This window comes from Myotis daubentonii, chromosome 2 (genome assembly GCF_963259705.1).
Source record: "Myotis daubentonii chromosome 2, mMyoDau2.1, whole genome shotgun sequence".
NCBI classification, from domain to species: Eukaryota; Metazoa; Chordata; class Mammalia; order Chiroptera; family Vespertilionidae; genus Myotis; species Myotis daubentonii.
The window spans coordinates 98,111,797-98,128,695 of NC_081841.1; the positions used below are offsets into that span (position 1 = coordinate 98,111,797).

A 16,899-nucleotide genomic window follows, 5' to 3' on the forward strand; every position below is an offset into this window, starting at 1 on the left:
TGATAAGGCTATGAATATTTTATTCTCATATTTTCTTAAAAAATGGATTGAGTCCCAAAAGAAAGGAACTTCACTAAACTGTGAAGACTAAACTTATTAACAAACTTCTATAGCTTTTTACTATAAACTTGTATAGCTTTCTAAATATTTGCCAAATAATTTTTTAGTTGAACTTTGAATATTTGGCCTCATTGATCATACCTAGTACTGAGCTATTCATGAATTAAATTTAATGTAATTTTTACCACAATCACAGAAAACATCTCTTAATAGAACTCAAACCAATTGCAAATTTTATTCTGAATAATTCCTGAGAGAATGCATATTTTGATGAATTCATATTCAGTGATTTGCTGATCTGCCGGGAGCCGGTCCATCCTTGCTGTTTCAAGGGACCTGGCATATATGGCATACGGTTCTTATTATGTTTGCTCACCTTCTTGGCGCTGTGTTTTAACCAAGGTCACCTCTCTGAGAAAGGTTGAATCCCCAGGTAGGGATTTTCCCCTGAAGTTAGGGAGGGAATAAAACCTCTTAACTAAGTGCCAGGCGGGTAATTAATCATTTTAACTACGAACAATCATGCTTAAGCTACATAATCTTTACTCCCTGGAATGGAGATAAGAAACGCCCTAACCTTTGGAATAGAGATTGATAGGATTGGAATCAACTGGTATAAATACAGATGCAACAAGACAGCAAGAGACAGAATTCAGAAGACAGAACCTACACGGAGCCTGGAGACAGAAGAACTTCGCTGGAGAGAACATGGCAAAAGATCCTGGACTGAACCTGACTATAGAACATGGCAAGAGAACCTGACTAGAACCTGGTGACCGAACCTGGCTGGAGATCTCAGACAGAACCTGGCTGGAGAACCTAGCGAGGGAACATGGCTACAGAACCTGGCTGGAGATCCTAAGCAGAACCTCTCTGGAGATCCAGACCAGAACTTGGCTGGAGATCCTGGCTAGGCTGCTGATCAACTGAACACTGTCTCCGTGTCCTTCCTTCTTCGCCGACTCCATCTACGCCTTTGGGAACCCCTGGACCTGCTGGGGCTGGACCCCGGCACTGATCCATATCGCAATTTTGCTAAGTCTCTTTAATATTTGCCTTTTACATTTTAAGTATGTTTGTGTTCCATCAAAATATGGTGTTATGCCCTAGCTAGTTTGGCTCAGTGGATACAGCATCAGCCTGGGAACTGAAGGGTCCCAGTTCGATTCTGGTCAGGGGCACATGACCGGGTTGCTGGCTCAATCCCCAGTAGGGGGCGTGCAGGAGGCAGCCGATCAATGATTCTCTCTCATCATTGATGTTTCCATCTCTCTTTCTCTCCTTTCCTCTCTGAAATCAATAAAATCTACACTAATAAAAGAGAAAGATGCAAATTGACCATACCTTCGTGACACCCACCAGCCAATCAGGGGTGGGTATGCAAATCAACCCAACAAAGATGACAGGTTAATTTGCATACACAGGCGCTGAGTGGGCGGGGCCGGATGATTGCATCATCGCCATGGTGATGACACAGGCATTCCGCACCGCCCCAGTCGCTCCGGGCCTCTGGGCGGCATGGGAAGGCGGAAAGGCAGCTCCGGGCCTGAACTAAGGCAGAAAGGTGTCTCCAGGCTGGAGCAAAGGCTGAAGGCTGGAGCGAAGGGGGTGCTGGCAGCCAGGGGAAGGAAGGCCCATTCTTGCACGAATCTTCGTGCATCAGGCCTCTAGTATGTAGCATATATATTTTAAAAATATGGTATCAATGAGTTCCATTTTAGTATAATCTCATAACAGCTGTGTCTTTGAGGTAAAGGTTGTTAACCTAACAGATATTTTTCTCTCAGAAGCTGTTTTGATAATCACAGTTTGCTTTGATAATCCAGTTTCCTTGTACTGGAGCTACAGACGAGTACTATGCTAACCAACTTCTAAGATGGCCCCAAATCATCCTTATCTTCGGGTATTCATTCCCTTGTTAGTCCTCTCCCACATTTTGTCAGAATTAGTCTTGGTGAACAGTAGAAATGTCAGAAGTGATGGTGTGTGACTTTTGAGCTAGACCATAAAAGATGACGCTTCTGCCTTGCTCTTTTGGATCACTTGCTCTGAGGAAAGCCAGGTGACCTGTCACAAGCAGCCCTGTCGAAAGGAAGAGAAAGGCCCCTTGCCAAGAGCTATTACCAATTTGCCAACCATGTAAGTGGAAGCAGAGGATGGAATTCTGGCTGACATCTTGACTCTAACCCCAGGAGAGACCCTGGAACCAGAACTGTTTGGCTAAACTGCTTTTGAGTTTCTGACTCATAGAAACTGAGATAAAAAATGTTCACTGTTGTTTTAAGCTGCTAAATTTTAAGTTAACTTGTTATATAACAATAAACAACTAATAAAAAAACTTTAATATCCTAAGTATTAAAGTGATTTGCCAAATACTTGAATTTTTTTCACTTTAAATTCACAATTCAGTTTTTTCTGTTGGTAGAAGAGTAAGTGCTTTTGAATTTGTTTTATTAATGTTATCACCACAGTCATTTTCAGTGCTGAGGATTGTTAGAGCTTTTGGCAGAGTTTGCCATACAGTTTCTCACCTAGGTAACTGATATTTGTGTGCTAATAGGTTATGAGCTAAGGAAAGTTATGTAATATGATATTATAGAGACTTTTATGAATATATCTCATGTGTAGAAACTATTCTTGCTCTAGAAATGTTGTCCAGTAGAAATGTCAGCACATAGATAACTTTGAATTCTTTAGTAGCTTCATAAAAAAAACTAAAAGAAAACTGATGACATTAATAATTAATAATGTATTTTTAATCTAATATGTCCAAAATGTTACCATTTCAACACATAATTAATGTGAAACTTATTAATGAAATACTTTACTTTTTTGTTGTTTGGGCTAAGTCTTTGGAATTTAGTGTTATTTACAGTACATCACAATTTAAATACTCAGTAGCCACATGTGGCTAGTGGCTGTCATGTTCAATAGCACAAATAATGAATTTAGCTGGAGAAGTTTAAAAGACTTTATTCCAAGCTAGCAGCAAATCAGTAATGCATATAAACTATAGGAGTGGTTTTTTTACACTTATGAGATTAAGATATGTAACATGCCATATCTGAGCTTTAATCTGTATCTACATTTGGCTCCAATAAATCATCCTTCTATTTTCTGAATGCCTCAGAATCTTCAAACCTATGAGATATTCTATGGATAGAAGGGATTTGGGATATCAGAGGTTCTATGTAGATTTGTTTAAGATCATAGGCTCATCATGGCATGACTACCTCATGGTTTAACTTGAAGACTGCTGAATGTGGACTTTTTGGAAAAAAAAAAAAAGTATAGTTTAGACTGTGAAGCACATATTCAGGGCCCTGGGCTGTACGTGGTATAGAAACACTTCCCAGGGGTTTCAGCACGAACCCTTTACTTCCTTGAGCTTGGGCCTGAGAGCAGAAGTAAACCAAATCTGTTGTGTTTCACAGTTTCTCAAGTCCAGTATTTTACCAACTGACATTTTGTTGGCTCACACGTATTCAGAGAAGCTGTGGTAACTGTCACTTCTACTCAGAGTTCAGGCATTGAACAGATTAAAGATCTTTCTTTTCCTTCAAACCAAAATACACCATTAAGTATAGTGTGGATGAACAGTTTTGTCGCTAGAAATTTGTGTCAAACTCTGTCACCAAAATCTACTCACTACTATTTTTGTAGGTATGTTAAAAAAAAAAAAAAATGGGGCAGGAGGGACTGTTTGCATAGAAAATGGGATGGGATAGTTTTAAAAGCTCTTAGCATAATGCTGTGTTTCAGACATCTGCTGTTGGGATATTGAAACTTTAGGTATCTTAGAATCTTCAGAATAAGAGCAGAATTTACTGCAATATATTGAGTATTTATTTATTTATTTGTTTTTTAACATATGCCCCTTTGAAACACAGTATTTATTTATTTATTTATTTATTTATTTATTTATTTATTTAAAATCTTTATTGTTGAAGGTATTACATATGTCTCCTCTTTTCTCCCATTGATCTCTTATAGCCCGCACCCGTACCCTACTCCAGGCTTCTACCACCTATTGTCTGTGTCCAAGGGTTATGTGTGTGTGTATATATATATATATATATATATATATATATTTTTTTTTTTTTTTCCTTTGGTTGATCTCTTCCCACCCACCCACCCCTGCTTTCCCTCTGAGATTTCACATGCTTTTGTGTCTCTGGATCTATTTTGTTCAACACTTTATTTTGTTCTTTAGATTCCACACCTATGAGTGAGATTATGTGATACTTGTCTATCTCTGACTGGCTTATTTCACTTAGCATAATATTCTCTAGGTCCCTCCATGCTGTGTCAAAAAGCAAGAGGTCCTTTTTTACAGTTGTATAGTATTCCATGGTATAAATGTACCACAGTTTTTTCAACCACTCATCTAGTGATGGGTACTTGGGCTGTTTCCAGATCTTAGCTATTGTAAATTATGCTGCTATGAACATAGGGGTGCATACATTCTTTCTGATTGGTGTTTTGGGTCTCTTAGGACATATTCCTAGATGTGGGATCACTGGGTCCACCTATTTTTTTTTTTCTTTTTGGTTTTCTGATTGAGTAATTTTTTTTCTACCCTGTCTTCTAATTCACTAATCTGATCCTTGGCTTCCCTTAACTTGCTATGTATTCCTTCCACTGTGTTCTTTATTAGTGCTAAGTCATTCTTCATAGTTACTATATCTTTTCTCATGCTTTTGAACATCTTTGCCATCATTATTCTGAATTCTTTATCTCAAATTTCTTATCTCCATTTCATTTAGCTCTTCTTCTGGAGAATTTTCTTGTTTTTTCGTTTGGGGCTTATTTTTTTTTTTTTGTCTCCCCATTTTGGCTGCCTGTTTGAATTTGTGTCTATATACTAGGTAGATCTGCTACACCTCCCAATTTCTAGTGCAGGTCAGTGTCAGACGCTGTTCCGGACTGGCCTTGAGCACTCTGTTTGGAGCTATCGGCAATCCACAGAGTGTGACTCCCTCTGCTGGGACTGGGTGCCTTTGGAAAAGACCAAGATGTGCACTGAGGTTTGCTTTTCCTAGGCCCGGGCCATGAATTATATCAGGCAAAGACTCAAAGCCTCCAGAGACCTGCTTCTGCCAGCAGTCTGTTTGTATTCAGTGTTGATTAGCCTCTCAACCACAGTGTGGGGTGAGAGGTTTTCCAACAGGGTGGGGCAATTGCTTCTGCCTGCAGGCCGATCATTATTCTCAGTTTCTTAATGGGCCTCAGAAACTACACAGGGTGGGCAAGGGGTTTTCCAATAGGGTGGGGCAACTGCCTTTTCTCCAAAAACTGCCTGGATAGCAAAGATCTGTCTGAGAAAGATGTCCTCCGCAGCATGAGGGAATGACTCAGTACAGGGAACCAGGGTGTCTGCCTTTTAAGGTCTAACACCAGAGCCTCCAACCCTGGCTTCTGCTCACCCAACTCCAGTCCACTCTGCCCTCCCTCTGCTGGAGCCCAAGGTGATTGGCTGCACATGAAATTTTGTGTGAAGGCCCTTTTAGAGGGTGCCTGCATTTCTAGCCATCTCTCCCTGGCAGATAGCAACCCTGCTGCTTTTCATAGCCAGATGTTATGTGGGCACCTTTCTCAGTTCTGGTGCTCTGGGCTTGGGAGCCCAGCTTGGGGTTTAGATGCTAGAGTTCTCAGTGGGAACCCCCCACAGTTGAGATATCCCTCCAGAACTTCAGGTGCTGTCTGTGGGAGCCCAGCCAGCCCTTTTGCATCTCCGCACTTTCTACCATTCTCTATGCAGTTTCCACTTTCTGTTCTTGGTTTTCAGTTTCTCTCCAGCTAGTCTTCAGTTGATTATTCAGGATCGTTTTTCTGTAGTTTAGTTGTAAGCCCAGTTTGGTCCTGGGAGCATGTCAATGTAGCTTGCACTTATTCCATCGCCATTTTGGAATCCAGCACTTTATTCTTATTAATATTCTGGTTCTATAGGAATCCAAAGAGGAAATGCTTATAATAACCTCACGAGTTAAGTTTTTCATTCTATTTGAAAACTGCTAATTTATTCTTACTCTAAAATGTTTTGTCTTACATGATCTTTTAAAGTCCTATAGGAGTTTGCTTGTCTTTCTGATTGAAATTCATAGTTACTTCCCCAAAATTTACTTTTTAAACTTGTTTAGATTATTAATGCAGTGGGTTTTGGTTGGCTAACTAAATTACTCATTCTTAGCCAGACCAGTCATTTATATCAGGGTGTGGTTTTTTACTTCCAGTTTTTTTTATATAAAACTAAGAGAAAACGTGACTTTCTTTAATTCATTAGGAAAAACTCTTTTTTCCATTTCTCTTTTTTAAAATTAGTTTGCCAAATAATTGCCTATATGAAAATATAATCTATAAGATCATGCTGTTTATTTAACTTTTTCATCTAGGCTTAACTTTTCAGGGAAAGAGAATGTTTGACATTGAGTCTTATTACTTTGCTTCATCAGAGCTGACATTAGGTCAGTTTAGAGAGTAGTTCAAAAATAGCTTTGTGCTTCTACATAATTAAGCTTTTGCTACCCATGCTGCGTAGCGCAACAATTTTATTCACTCTGTTATGGAGGTCAAGTCCATCACATGTTTCTCTTGCTTAATAACTAGACCCTTTGCTCTTAATATACTTATTCCACCTCCTTTACTTCTTTCTTCTCTTGTTTTATTTTTTCCTCTCTGATGATACCGTTTTTACCTGGATTTACTTCTGAAGGAAAGAACATTTAATAAACAAATAGCCCTTGTTGATACCTAGGCTCCCCTTGTGTTAACTAATTAGTCTACTTCACCGAGTCTTCCATCGTTTTCCAGGACAATCTCCGTAAGAAGGATGACAGAATTGAAGAGCTGGAAGAAGCACTAAGAGAGAGTGTACAGATAACTGCAGAGCGAGAAATGGTGCTAGCACAAGAGGAATCAGCCAGGACCAATGCTGAAAAACAGGTCTGCGATTTTATACAGTTACTGGCAATGCAGCTGGTTAAACAAAAGGTAAAACCCAAACAGTGTAGTGTAGGGAAGCTACACATAATGTATGTTTATATGGTTTCAAAAACACTCCTCAAGTGTAAGTACTTAGTCTTAAATAAGAATTGAAATATAGCTATATAAGAATTGACTCGTTTTAATGCAGAAGTCTCTGCATTAATAATTAGGGACTGATTTCAGATACAGTTATGTAGTATATGCTCATATATCTGAAAAGATGAAATGGAACATGTCTGTTTGTTACAAGACCGGCACAATCCTGCTTTTAAATTGAATGGAAAAACACAAGCATTTCTGAGTTAAAGATGTTAATTTTAAATAGCAAATAGTTCATTTATTTTATACCTTGGCTTGTTCAAAAGGGCAGTTAAAGCTATAACAAGTTAAGATTAATAACAAGTATGAAAGATAGAGATATTGTGACACTTAAAGAGTCCCAGATCAGTGTTCTATTGAGGTGACTTGTTAAAAGTTCTGTTGCTGGTTTATGTATATAATTTTCTAGACCCTTTTTAGATCCCCTCCCTTGCTTTTAACTTTTTATTGGGAAGAATAAGTAAAGAGGGAGATGTGAATGGAAGAAATAGTTTTAACCAGTGAAGACTCTAATCTCAAGTCCCATTATGAGAGTGTGATTGGAGGTTTTGAACCTGCCTCACACAGAGACTCATGACATTTTATTTTTCAGTGATTATTTCTTTTCCATTTCTTTTTTGGAGAAATATAAATATTAAACATAAAAAGTTCAAGTGAGAGGGTAACATGAATGGCTGGGGGATCCTCTTGGATCAGACTACCAATGCTCTTGTGAGTTAAGTTAGTTGTATAGCAAGGAAGAAGAGTACAATTCAAAGGAGACTTATTGTAGTATGTACCACAAGGGAACCCTTCATAACTGTGTTAGATACAAGAATATAGTTTCTTTAGTGTCAAGTATAGAAATAAAGACAGACTGAAATAAGCAAAGCTGAGGGAAAATTGATCTTTCCACAGTATGTCCTGTAGTGCCTTAGTCCACTTTCCACTTGAATTATTTCCTGATGTACAGTTGAATAGAGTTTGGGTAGTGGAGTGTTTCAGAGATGGGGTGGTGATAGCCGTTGTTTCAGAATGATAATGGATATTCTTTCAGCGTGATCTTACCTTTTTTTACACACTTTCCTTTATTTTCAAAATGTCACCCTTTTTTTCTCCTGTAAAGATTTCTTCGTCCTTTGGAAATCATTAGTTAGTTAAAAACCTTACATATCAGAGATCATGTAGAGGTTTTGGCCATTAATAATAGATCATGTCATTATGGACTATAGACTACTGTTATGTGTTCTTTTTAAAGCTATTGTTGTGTAAACTGGTTATAATTATTTAGATCAGTTTTTTAAATTTACATCAAACTTGAGGAGAAAGTACAGAGTGTTGCTAGATACTCCTTTCTTTACCTCAGTTTTCCCTATCATTAGCATCTTACATTGGTGTGGTAAATTTGCTAAATTGATGAGCCAGTATTGATACATTATTAACTAGTCCATAGTTTACATTTTGGTTCACTCTTTGAATTGTACAGTTCTGTGGGTTCTACCAAATGTATAATGTCATGTATCCATAATTACAGTGTCATACAGAATAGTTTCACTGGCCTAAAAGTCACCTGTGCTCCACCTAATCACTCCTCCCCCATTTCCCAGTCTCTGATCTTTTTCCTTCTCTATAGCTTTGCCTTTTCCACAGTGTCATATAGTTGGAATCATACAGTATGTAGACTTTTCAGACTAGATTTTTCATTTACCCTCTGCATTTAAGGTTCTTCCATGTCTTTTTGTGGCCTGAAAACTCACTTAGGTTTATCTCTGAATTACATTCCATTATATGGATGTGCCACAATTTGCTTGTTCCTTTACCTATTGAAGAATGTCTTGATTGCTTCCAATTTTGGGCAATTATGAATAAAGCTTTTATAAATACCTATGTCATTTATGTATGAGTATAAATTTTCAAGTCATTTAGGTAAATACCTGGGAGTCTGGTTGCTGGATTGTATGGGAAGACTACACTTAACTTTGCAAGAAACTGTGACACTATCTCCCAAAGTGGCTGTATATAATTTGCTTTTAATTGCATGCTTTTTTTCTCTTCTGTTTATCTTTTTTGCACCATTCTGCTTCTCACTGCCTATCTGAAGCTGTTGAGTGAAATATTGCATGAGACCAGTCATTTGGGCTTTAAGTGGTTTAAGGTATGAAGAAACTGCTTTTATATTTGTACTTCTGGGGTTGTGTAAACTTCATTTGTTGTTGCCTCCTGCTTTCATCTTTTCTTATTTTATCTTTGTGTGTTTTCTAACTCCACTGTTTATTAATTGTATACATCAAGTATTCATTTGAAATACCTTAAATGAGTGAAGCTTTTTCTGGATAGGGACATTACTCTTATTATCTTTCTTAGGTCCAGAATTTATTTGTCTCTTGCCTAAATTTAGCCCCTGAGAAGAAATAACTACCTCTGATAGGAGGAAGATGTTTGCATCTCTTGATTTCTCAAAGTGCAAAATAAAATTGTTTGGGAGCCATAGCTCATTAAAATAAAGTACAGAACCTTTTAAAGTTTGAGCAGGGAAAAACTCTCAAAGGAAAACATGTTTGCTTTTTTTTTGTTTTGTTTTGTTTTTTAAATATATTTTATTAATTTCTTACAGAGAGGAAGGGAGAGGGATAGAGAGTTAGAAACATCGATGAGAGAAAAACATCGATCAGCTGCCTCCTGCACACCCCCTACGGGGGCTGGGCTCGCAACTAAGGTACATGCCCTTGACCGGAATCGAACCCAGGATCCTTCAGTCCGCAGGCCAATGTTCTATCCACTGAGCCAAACCAGTCAGGGTGGAAAACGTTTTTTTGATGCCTTTCTTAAATTCTTTACAGGATCTCCTTACAGTATTTTTTTTAAAAATACATTTTATTGATTTCTTACAGAGAGGAAGGGAGAGGGATAGAGAGTTAGAAACATCGATGAGAGAGAAACATCGACCAGCTGCCTCCTGCACACCCCCTACTGGGGACGTGCCTGCAACCAAGGTACATGCCCTTGACTGGATTCGAACCTGGGACCTTTCACTCCGTAGGCCGACGCTCTATCCACTGAGCCAAACCGGTTAGGGCATCCTTACAGTATTTTTGTTCCAAATACATGCTGCTCTATATTGAGCTCTATATTTGGAGAAGTTGTCTAACAGTGCAGTGAAGGAAGATGTCTTCTAAACTGTGTTGGCAAATCCTATCTAATAAAGAGGTAATATGCAAAATGACCATCACTCCAACACACACAAGATGGCTGTCCCCATGTGGTCAAAGATGGCCAGCAGGGGAGGGCAGTTGTGGGTGATCAGTCCAGCAGGGGAGGGAAGTTGGGGGGGGACTAGGCCTGCAGGGGAGGACAGTTGGGGGGACCCAGGCCAGCAGGGGAGGGCAGTTAGGGGTGACCAGGCCAGCAGGGGAGGGCAGTTAGGGGCAATTGGGCTGGCAGGGGAGCAGTTAGGCATTGATCAAGCTGGCAGGGGAGTGGTTGGGGGGTGATCAGACTGACCGAGGAGTGGTTAGGGGTGATCAGGCTAGCAGGCAGAAGCAGTTAGGGGCAATCAGGCAGGCAGGCAGGTGAGCAGTTGGGAGCCAGCAGTCCTGGATTGTGAGAGGGATGTCCGACTACCGGTTTGGGCCCGATCCCACCTCGAGGGGTCCCAGATTGGAGAAGGTGCAGGCTGGGCTGAGGGACACACACACACCCGTGCACGAATATCATGCACTGGGCCTCTAGTAGAGGGATAAAAGGGAATCCCACGAGGAAACCCCAGGGTTCCTTTCCACATTATTTCCTTCTGAAACTTCTCTCTGCTCAGGTTTTGTATTTTGTTGAATGTGAGAGTCCATTTCCCCCCCTTTAAAAATATTTTTTAAATTTATTGTGGTGACATTGGTTTAGAAGATCACATATTCAAGTGTTCATATCCATGATACATGTATGCCCACCACCCAAAGTCAAATCATCTTCCTGCACCATATATTTGGGCCACTTTACTCATTTTCTTAAAATGAGCATACAGTAAAATTTTTTCTCTTAAACAAGTCTCAGAATTGCCAAGCATTAGGGAGCAATATCCTTAGTTCAGCAGTGCTTTTATGAAGTTAAAAATTGTGAAATGCTTTTTTATTGTATTTGAAAATGTCATGTCTGGTATACTTTGAGAGCAAATTTTTTAAAATTATTTATTTTAAAATATATATTTTTATTGATTTTTAGAGCGAGAGGAAGAGAGAGGGAGAAAGAAAGAGAAACATCGATGTGAGAGCAGAACATCAATTGGCTATTTCCTGCACGCCCCCCCACCGGGGACTGAGGGTGAAACACAGGCATATGGCCTAACTGGGAATCAAACCAGCAACCTTTTGGTGCATGAGATGACATTCAACCAACTGAGCCACACTGGCCAGGGCTAGAATAAATTTATTTTTGAGGTAGCCATTTTCAAATAGATTACTAATTAAGATTTTTTAAATGCCTTTAATGTAATAAGACTTTCTTTTGTGGCTTAATAAGTTGGATTTGTTTTGTTCCGAAAGAATGTTTTTGAATGTTTTGAGTGAAGATACATCCTCTCAGTATAACTAACATTTGCACATGAGTTCTGATTTTTATTTTAAAGGCTGATTTTTAATAGTGATACTCATTTTGTTCAAATTGCCATTTTAACATTATTTGGCTTATATATTAAGTGTAAATTCTTGACCTAGAAGATCGTAAGGTTTTACCAATGATTTGCTAGATAGTTATAGATTAATTTGCCGTTTTATATATATATATATATATATATATATATATATATATATATATATATATAATTGATTTTTTACAGAGAGGAAGGGAGAGGGATAGAGAGTTAGAAACACCGATGAGAGAGAAACATCGATCAGCTGCCTCCTGCACACTCCCTATTGGGAATGTGCCCACAACCAAGGTACATGCCCTTGACCGGAATCGAACCTGGGACCTTTCAGTCCGCAGGCCGATGCTTTATCCGCTGAGCCAAACTGGTCAGGGCTAATTTGCCTTTTTAAGGGTCACCAAAAAATGGCACTTTTGATGAAACTGCATTATAAGGCCTGCAGGACATCTTGAACCAGCTTGGTTTTTACTCTAAATTTCCCTGTCGTCTCAGCTTCTTCCTTTAACATGTAAGTTTTTTCCTTCCCTGCCATCCAGACAGGAAGATGGGAGAGGCAGAGATGGCCTTCATTGTCAGTAGTTCTTGATTCTTGATGTGAAAATGGGTAGCACAGTCATCAACATTTGATCCAACATCTCTATATCTTTAGTTAAATAGCTAAAAGAAGTAAAATAAGAAGGCAGTGCTTGTGGAATGTACAGTGCATGTTGGTGACACACACCTCATTATGATTCACCTGCTTGCTTCTCCTATTGGGTTGTTTGTTCCTTTTGAAGGCAGTGGATGTTTCTCTTGTGTTTCTATTTTCGTTTTCAACTTGATCAAATTTCACAATCATAGCCATATCTGGTTTATCAGACATGGTTGCATGGGAAACAGAGTTAGACACATGAGCAAGTGGAGTTCAGTCTGTGCAGTGGCTGCTGCCGAATGTCCCATTTATTTTTATTCTTAAAGATTTATTAAGACAATTGTATGGTGAAGACCTCAGGGGACAGGTGCAGGGTGGAGGGGATCAATGGGGGGAAAATGGGATATCTGTAATAGGTTCAACAATAAAGATAAATTTAAAAAAGAATAAAAATCTCTATTTTCTATTGGCTGCAAAACTACCTAGTCACTTATACAGTATTTATCACCATGATACCAAGTACTTTCCAAATAGAAAAAAAACACTGAAGCAGTACTGATAGCTGGGTAGCCTACAGAAGGTGATGTGCAGTAATAGAATTATAGTTTCACTCCCCAATCTTCCCCATTGCCTACTTACTTTTGTTTGTTTTTTATTGATTTCAGAGAGATGAAGGGAGAGGGAGAGAAAGATAGAAACATCAATGATGAGTCATTGATCAGTTGCCTCCATGCCCCCTACTTCATGGGGATCTGGCCTGCAGCAAGGCATGTGCCCTGACTGGGAATCAGACTGTGACCTGCTGGTTTATGGGTCGACAATCAACCGCTGAACCACGTTGGCCAGGCTTGCCTTTTAGCTATTCTGAGAGTGTACAATTTATTCTTTGGTTTTATAAACATAATCCTATACTAATATGAATACAGTGGGGCCTTGACTTACGGGTGTCCCGACTAACGAGTTTTTTGAGATACCAGCTGTCTCTCCGCGGATTTTTTGCATTGAGTTGATAGAGTAATTTGAGTTAACAAGCTCCTTAACGAGCTCCTTAACTAGCTTGGTCTCAGAACGAATTAAACTCGTAAGTCAAGGCCCCACTGTATTTATAATGTTTTCTTTCCCTCATTTTCTTTTTAAAATATATTTTCTACTGATTTCAGAGGAATGGAAAGGGAGAGAGATAGAAACCTCAATGATGAGAGGGAATCATTGATAGGCTGCCTCCTGCCCTTGTCTGGATAAATTTTACTTCTTTCATATAACCTCTGACCTTCCAAGTCTGAGTTATATGTCTCTCCCATGTTTTAATCAGCCCCCTATACTATTTGTTTTACAACACTGTATCATTACTTACTGTCTATTACTTGGACTGTCTCTATCTTCTCCAATAGAATGAAAGCTACTTGAGCATAGGGCCTGTGTCTTGTTTATTATTATATCCTTAATACCTACCATCATGTCTGTTACATAGTGGCATTCAGTGAATATTTATTGAGTGAATGAAATTTTATTCTGACCCCTCTGAATGTTTCTACCTTCCAATAATAGCAGTATCACTTAAGTTTAAATGGTAATTTTATGATTAATTATTACATGTTTTTATTCTTTAATTCCTTTCCATATGATTTGATAAAGCACATTATCTGACCAGATAAACTCAAAGAATTTAGAATTACAGATTAAAAAAATTAGAGTAGGTATTATGCATTTGCAGATAACATTTTTTTAGTGTTTGATTTTAAAGCATGGTAGCCATAATTGAAAAATAAACTTTAGAAATCATCATTGTCCTTACCTATTCATCAGTGGGTTACAAAGGACTTATTATGTCTTATAGGATAAATGTACAACACTATAGCTTTGCTCTTGTTAATCTTTTGGCTAATGAGAGCTAGCTAAAAGTCTTCAACTCTGAAATAACAGTAAGCCATGTTCATAAAAACATGTAAAAATTCAAAACATTCTATAGAACAAATATAGAGTGTGACCAAATTAGTTTGAAAATCTTTTTGATCCTACTTTATTTTCTTCTGTTGGGATAATACTTCTGATCATCGGCAAATTTGACATTAAGTTTTTCAACATTTGTCTCATCTCTCCCTACCTTAAAAATAGATTTAAAATATTATTACCATTGTTTCCTTTTATATAGTGCTGTAATGGACTACATTTATAGTTTATAGAAGTTTCTTAACATGTCTCAATACTTTTTTCTTTACCCTTAAAAGTCTGTTAGTAGTAACTGATGCGGGTTTCTGAGGTGAGTAGCAGTGCATTCTGAAAGTATTACAAATACAAATGTTTCTCAAAACTGTATAGAATCATTCAGTCTTAGAAAGAAGTTCATTTGGAAGTGACAATATAAACTGCTTCTTAAGTAGTTTACTGATTTCTGGAGAAGTCATCTGTTTTGTCAGTGTAAATATTGAAGCTGCTATTATTCAAAGATATTTCATTTTAAAAAAGGAAGATGTTATTATAAAACATTTTGTTGACAAACATGGATAATACTTTTTAATGTTTCAAGAATATGGGGAGCTGTAACATTTAAATTCACAATCATTTTCTCTTTGCCACTGTATGATCGTTTCAGTATTTAAATCAAGTTCTGTCAAGAGGAACCTAGTAAGTTTCATTGTAGACTCTTGCTGTAATGTCAATGAGTTTGAATCTCCTTTGTTATGGTGACTGGTTATGAAATCAGTAACTTGACAGACCCTGAAGTGAGACTGCTGGAAATACGTCATGTCTGCCTTCATGGTGACAGCTGGCTACAAAACAAACCCCACCAGAGCCATTCTGCAATTGACAAGGGACTTCAAAGGCCAACAGGGCTGCCACTTCAAAGAGAATTCTGCCATCTATGGCTTGTTGAAAGAAGTTAAATGGCTGTACCCTGCCATAGCAGAAATCTTCATGTTTAGACTTCTCCTTCTTTTGATCTTAGAAAGATGTATGAAATGGGCTTTAACTTAAAGAAATTATATAGTCTGTATAATGGCAACCCAATATTATTCTGCATTTCACTCCACTTATTAATGGAAATTGCTCAAATATGTTTAAATAACAGCAAGTCTAAAAACTCAAATGTCTCAGGATGAATGTTCAAAAGAAGAATTGAAAATCCATATTAATATTGTATTAACCACCTTCACAATGTGGAATAAGTCATATGGTAGATAAAATGAAACTCCCATGTTTTTTAAAACTCTCTTTAGTTTCTCTTTGTGTTTTTACCCCCTCTAGTAGAATCGGATTCTGAATATTTATTGTAAGAATGGCCTACAATTAAAACCTATACTCTCAGGGTTGATTTGCATAGTTTAGACAGACATTTCTCTACTTTTAAATAACTCTGTAGTTAAAATTTTAAACTACCTTATATTATTTAAAATATTTAGTTATTTCAAAAGGTGTATCCAACTTTGAAATAATTATCTCATCTCTGTCTTATCTCAGTTTTAATAAAACTCTTAATAAAAGATCAGAATACATCTTTAAGAATAATAAGGACAAGGCAGCAATATGAATTTTTTCTTTTAGAATATTGAAAGCCCTAAAAGATATCCTTTTGATGGAGTCATATTTAATATACTCGAAAAAGAAAAAGAAAATTTAAGAAATAACATGGCAATAAAAGTATGGAGATTTTATATATGATGTGAATGAAGTGAGAGGGTTAGCTAGAATTTAGTTATTAAAACTCAGTGACATAACCTTTTCTTAATTACATGTTTTCCTTCTCATCCTATGTGCTGTATAAGAATAAAAAACTAGGAATCCTTAGATTCCTTTGCTTTGATCTCCTATTTCTTAAAAAATTTTCTTACATAAAGTTGACTTGGCAGAAGCTTTAGCCACTAATATAACTTGCTCTATAATTTCACCAGATGGTGTCAGTAGACAACAACTAAAGAAACTGTGAAGGAAAACTGAAGCCCCCTGGAAATAACCACATGTGATGCTATGACCAAAAAAAATATCTATTTACACAAGTTCTTTAAAAAATGCATTTGTCTTTATCTTTTTTGTTACTATAGTTTCTTCCTCTTGAAATTTTTTTTGATAAGATTGTACATGATTGTATTGTTCCAGAAGTTCAGGAAATACCTGTCTCTAAATTTCAGCTTGATTTTTTTCCTTTTTATTCAACAAAGGGACCACATCTATATTTTCAAAAGTTGTAATCAAATGAAAAAATTAACTGCAGTGGAAAAGAAATAAAACCTTGGCACAAAAATTGAACCACAGAGATGAGTGCCAGAGTCTATAGATACTGGTTTTCAAAGTAGACATGTTTATGTACTTCTGAATCACCACTGCTTCACTGGGTGGGAAGCACTCTTGGAATCTGTGGCAGATCTATAACAGATGATATTTAGTTTGCTTATAATGACTTCTTGGGGTGTTTGGCCCTTATTCTGTTATCTCCTACTGAGAAGTTTGATAAACCAAGTTATTGATGATAGAGGCAGTCATCCAAGATATGGCTGAAGGTGAAGTCATGAGA

The 16,899-nt window shown here is 37.6% G+C and overlaps 1 protein-coding gene across 16 annotated transcripts in view; it reads left to right on the forward strand.

Annotated features, from left to right (window-relative positions):
- Positions 1 to 16,899, forward strand: part of ERC1 (ELKS/RAB6-interacting/CAST family member 1) — a 524,562-nt gene that overhangs the window by 248,470 nt on the left and 259,193 nt on the right. For 7 of the 16 annotated variants that reach the window (XM_059683941.1, XM_059683944.1, XM_059683948.1 and 4 more), the window contains one exon: positions 6,871 to 7,050. The exons of 4 other annotated variants lie outside the window; for them this stretch is intronic. In XM_059683941.1, coding sequence (XP_059539924.1) covers positions 6,871 to 7,050 — 180 coding nt within the window. The remainder of the gene's footprint in view (positions 1 to 6,870; positions 7,051 to 16,899) is intronic. 5 more of the 16 variants (XM_059683946.1, XM_059683950.1, XM_059683955.1 and 2 more) reach the window with 1 other exon arrangement.